This window comes from Condylura cristata, unplaced genomic scaffold (assembly GCF_000260355.1).
Source record: "Condylura cristata isolate star-nosed mole 26May11 unplaced genomic scaffold, ConCri1.0 scaffold00009, whole genome shotgun sequence".
Taxonomy (NCBI): domain Eukaryota; kingdom Metazoa; phylum Chordata; class Mammalia; order Eulipotyphla; family Talpidae; genus Condylura; species Condylura cristata.
In genome coordinates this window covers 250,599-254,069 of record NW_004567110.1, presented here as the reverse complement: position 1 = coordinate 254,069, position 3,471 = coordinate 250,599, and the positions used below count along the sequence as shown (strand labels likewise).

Here is a 3,471-nt window from a genome sequence, read left to right as displayed (position 1 = left end):
CCGCTCCCGCCGCCGCTTCTCGCGCAGCAGCCCGAGGGCGCCGGCCCCGTAGGGCTTGAGCTCCTTGTCCGGCTTGCGGGCGGCCTCCCGCTCGGCCTCGCCCTTCTCCCTCCTGTCGGTCGCGAACAGCTCGGCGGCCTTGTCCAGCTCCTCGTCCGGCTCGGCCTTGGCGCCGTAGGCCAGGCCGTAGGCCTCGGCGTCCGGGAAGTCCTTCTCGTGCGGGCCGGGGCCGGGGTCCCTCCTGCCGCCGCCGGGGTCCCGGTGCTCCTCGCCCTTGTCCCTCTTCTCGGCCCGGTCCCTGCGGGCGCGCTCCCGCTCGTGGCTCTTCTTGGAGGAGGACGAGGCGTGCCGCAGCCGCTCCCGCTCCCGGCCCCGCTCGTCGGGCGGCTCGGGGAAGGCGGCCTCGAGCAGCGCGCTCAGGGCGGGGTCGGGGCCGCGGTCGGGGAAGCTGTCGGAGGAGGCCTCGCTGGCCTTGTCGTTGGAGTCCTCGCGGTCCTCCCGCAGCGCGGCCTCCTCCAGCCTCTCCAGCAGGCTGCGCTCCGGCTCCCCGGCCCGCGAGGCCCTGCGCTCCCGGCAGTGCTCCCGGTGCCGGCCCTTGGCCTTGTCCTCGGCCGGGCCCTTGCGCTCCGCCTTCTCGGGGGGCTTCTGCCGGCCCCGCTTCTCCTGCGGGGCGTCGGCCGCGGCCCGGTCCTTCCGGTCCTTGTGCCTCTCGGCCGCCTCCTTGTCCCGCTTCTCCCGGTGCTTGTCGCAGCCCCGCTCCTTCCGGTCCCGCCCCTCGGCCGCCCCCTTGTCCTTCCGGCGCTCCTTGGGCTCCTTCTCCTTGGGCCGCTCCGCGTGCTGCCGGTCGGCGGAGCCCTTCCGGTGCCTGTCGCCGTCCTCCCGCTCGGACAGGCCGTCCGCCCGCGGCCCCTCCCCGGCCTCGGCCGCCTTGAGCCCGGCCGCCGAGAGGGCCTCCTTGTCGTCCTCGCTCTCGTCCGTGAAGATGTCCGCGATGTACCAGCTCTTCTCCTTGCCCTTCTTCTCGTCCTTCTTCTCCGAGAAGTCGTCGGCGCCGGCGAAAGCCTTCTCGCGCCGCTCGCGCGCCGCCTCCGGGCCGGCCCGCCTGTCCCGCTCTCTGCCGTGCGCGTCTCTGTGCTTGTCCTTGGCCTCCTTCCTGTCCTTGGCGTCCTTGTCCTTCGGGGCCTTGTCCGGGCCGGCCTTCTCGGCCCTGTCCTTGTCGCTGGACTTGTCCCTGTGCTTCTCCGCCTTGCTCTTCTCCCTCTTCTCCCGCTCGCGCGCCGGGCGGTGCCGCTCCCAGGGCTCCGGGCCCTTGCCCGGCTCGCAGTCGGGCCTGTCCCGGAAGAGGCCGTCGCCGCCCGGCTCCCGCGGCTCCTCCCTGAAGGCCTCCTCGGGCCTGGCCCTGCCGTCCTTGCGCTCCCGGGCCGCCTCGAGGGCCTCCTTCCGGTCGCGCCCGCCCTCGGCGCCCTCCCTGCGCTTCCGGTCCTTCTCGGGGAGGCAGCCGGGCAGGCCCCTGTGCTTCTCCGCCTGCTCCCGCCGCTTCTCGGGGTTCCTGTCCGGGAGCTCCCGCTCCTTCTTCCTGAAGAGGGCGTCCCGCTCGCCCCGCCGCTCCCCGAGCTCCCGCTTCTCCCGGGCCCGGCCTTCGCGCTTGCGTTCCTTGCTGTCCTCCTTCACCGTCTCCAGGATCAGCCTGGCCACCGAGTCGCCCTTGATGTCCCTGTAGTCCGTCACGGGCGAGTCCCAGCTGTCCTCGCCTCTGAAGTCAAAGGACGAGTCCGACAGGTCCGAGAGCCAGCGGTCCTGCTGGTCGTCGGAGAGGCCGAACTTGGCGTCCTCGGGCTCCAGGAACGGGCCGGCCCCGCGGAACTCGTCGAAGGCGGGCTCGTCCCGGAAGGCCTTCTCCCGCCTGAGCCTGTCCTTCTCCTTGGACGGGCGGTCCTCCTTCAGGTCACTCTTCTTGTCCAGCTTCGAGGCTCTGTCTTTGGGCTTTCTCTTCCTCTCCTCCCGGTACAGCCGCAGCCGCTCCTCCCGGGGAGACTTCTCCTTGGCGGGCTTCTCCCGCTCGGGCCTGAGGGCGCGCTCCCGCTCCTCCCGGAAGGCCCTGCCCGCGTCCCGGCTTCTCCGCAGCGGCTTCTCGTCCCGGCCGGCCTTGCCCACCTCGTCCCTGGACAGCCAGTCCTTGTCCTCCGGCTTCGCCTTGCCGGGCTTCTCCTCCTTCCTGAAGTGGTCTCTGTCGTGCTTCAGCGCCCTCAGCTTGCTCTCGGCGGGCAGCTCGCTGTCCAGCAGGAGGCCCTTGTCGGGCCTGGGCTTGGCGTCCTCGTACTCGTAGCCGAAGCTCTTGAGCTTGAGCTCCTGGCCGACGGGGCCCAGCCCCTTGTCCTTGCTCTTGTGTTTGTGTTTCATCTTGTGTTTCTTGACGACCTTGCCCTCCTTGTCCAGCTTGGGGATGGCGCCGTCCACGCTGGAGTGGACGGCGCCCCGCTTCTCGGGCAGGCCGGCCCTCTTCCTGTGCTCCTGCCTCTTCCTCGCGGGCTTCAGCGACTCCACGCTGGAGCCCTCGGAGGGGCAGTCGGACTCGCTGGTCAGCCGTGTCCGCGTGGAGTCCGACAGGGAGCTGACCTCGGACCAGGCGGGCGAGGAGATGGTCTTCCAGTTGTCCGTGCGCCAGTGCTTGGCGTGCGGGTCCGGGAGGCCGGGGTTGTGCTTCTGGGCGGCGCAGCTCCCGTGCGACGAGGTGGAGGCGGCGGACAGGGGGCTGAACAGGGAGGGGTCCTTCAGCACCAGCGGGGACTCCCTGAGGCCGCCGGAGCTGCCCGCCGAGTCCGCGTCGTCGGCGCCGCTGTCCGGGCCCTCGCTGTCCGACTCCGAGGAGAACTTGTCGCTCCTCTTCCCGAACCGCACCTCCTTCCCTTTCGCTTCTTTCTTCCGCTTCTTCTTCACCTTGGTTTTCTCCTTCTGCAGCTTGGCGCCGGCGGGCTCCCGTGCTTTGCCGCCGGGCAGCAGCGCGTGAGGGAGTCTCAGCTTCTCCCCGGCCCCCGGGGGCACGCCCAGGTCCTCCTCGTCCGAGCTGTCGGACAGGATGCGGTGGGCAGCTTTCTTTGGTGCGGCCGCGTTGTTTCTCGTGTAGCTCTTCACGTCCACCTTGGGGATGGAGACGAAGCTGCTGGCCTTGGCCTCCTTCCTGTAGTCCTTCTTGAGCAGGTGCTTGTCGTCCACCGGGGGGACCCTGTCCTGCTCGTCGTCCTCGTCAAACTCGTACTCGTCCTTGACGGGCGCCGCGGCCTTCTGGGGCTCGGGGGCCTTGGCCTTGTGCTTGAGGCCCTTCTCAAACTCGGAGTCTGTGTTGTTGCCGTCGACGGAGCTGGACGGGGCAAACGACGGCGCGTCCTCCTCCTCGGAGCTCTCTGCTGGGACAGAGCGGGCTGTCAGGCGGGCCAGGGCGGCGGCGCCGAGGCCCGCCCCGGGGAAGCAGGA

The 3,471-nt window shown here is 71.0% G+C and overlaps 1 protein-coding gene across 1 annotated transcript in view; it reads right to left on the bottom strand.

Moving 5' to 3' along the window:
* ANKRD11 (ankyrin repeat domain 11) overlaps window positions 1-3,471 on the bottom strand; it is a 14,263-nt gene that overhangs the window by 5,170 nt on the left and 5,622 nt on the right. Inside the window, exon 5 of the mRNA XM_012722849.1 lies at window positions 5-3,401. Coding sequence (XP_012578303.1) covers window positions 5-3,401 — 3,397 coding nt within the window. The remainder of the gene's footprint in view (window positions 1-4; window positions 3,402-3,471) is intronic.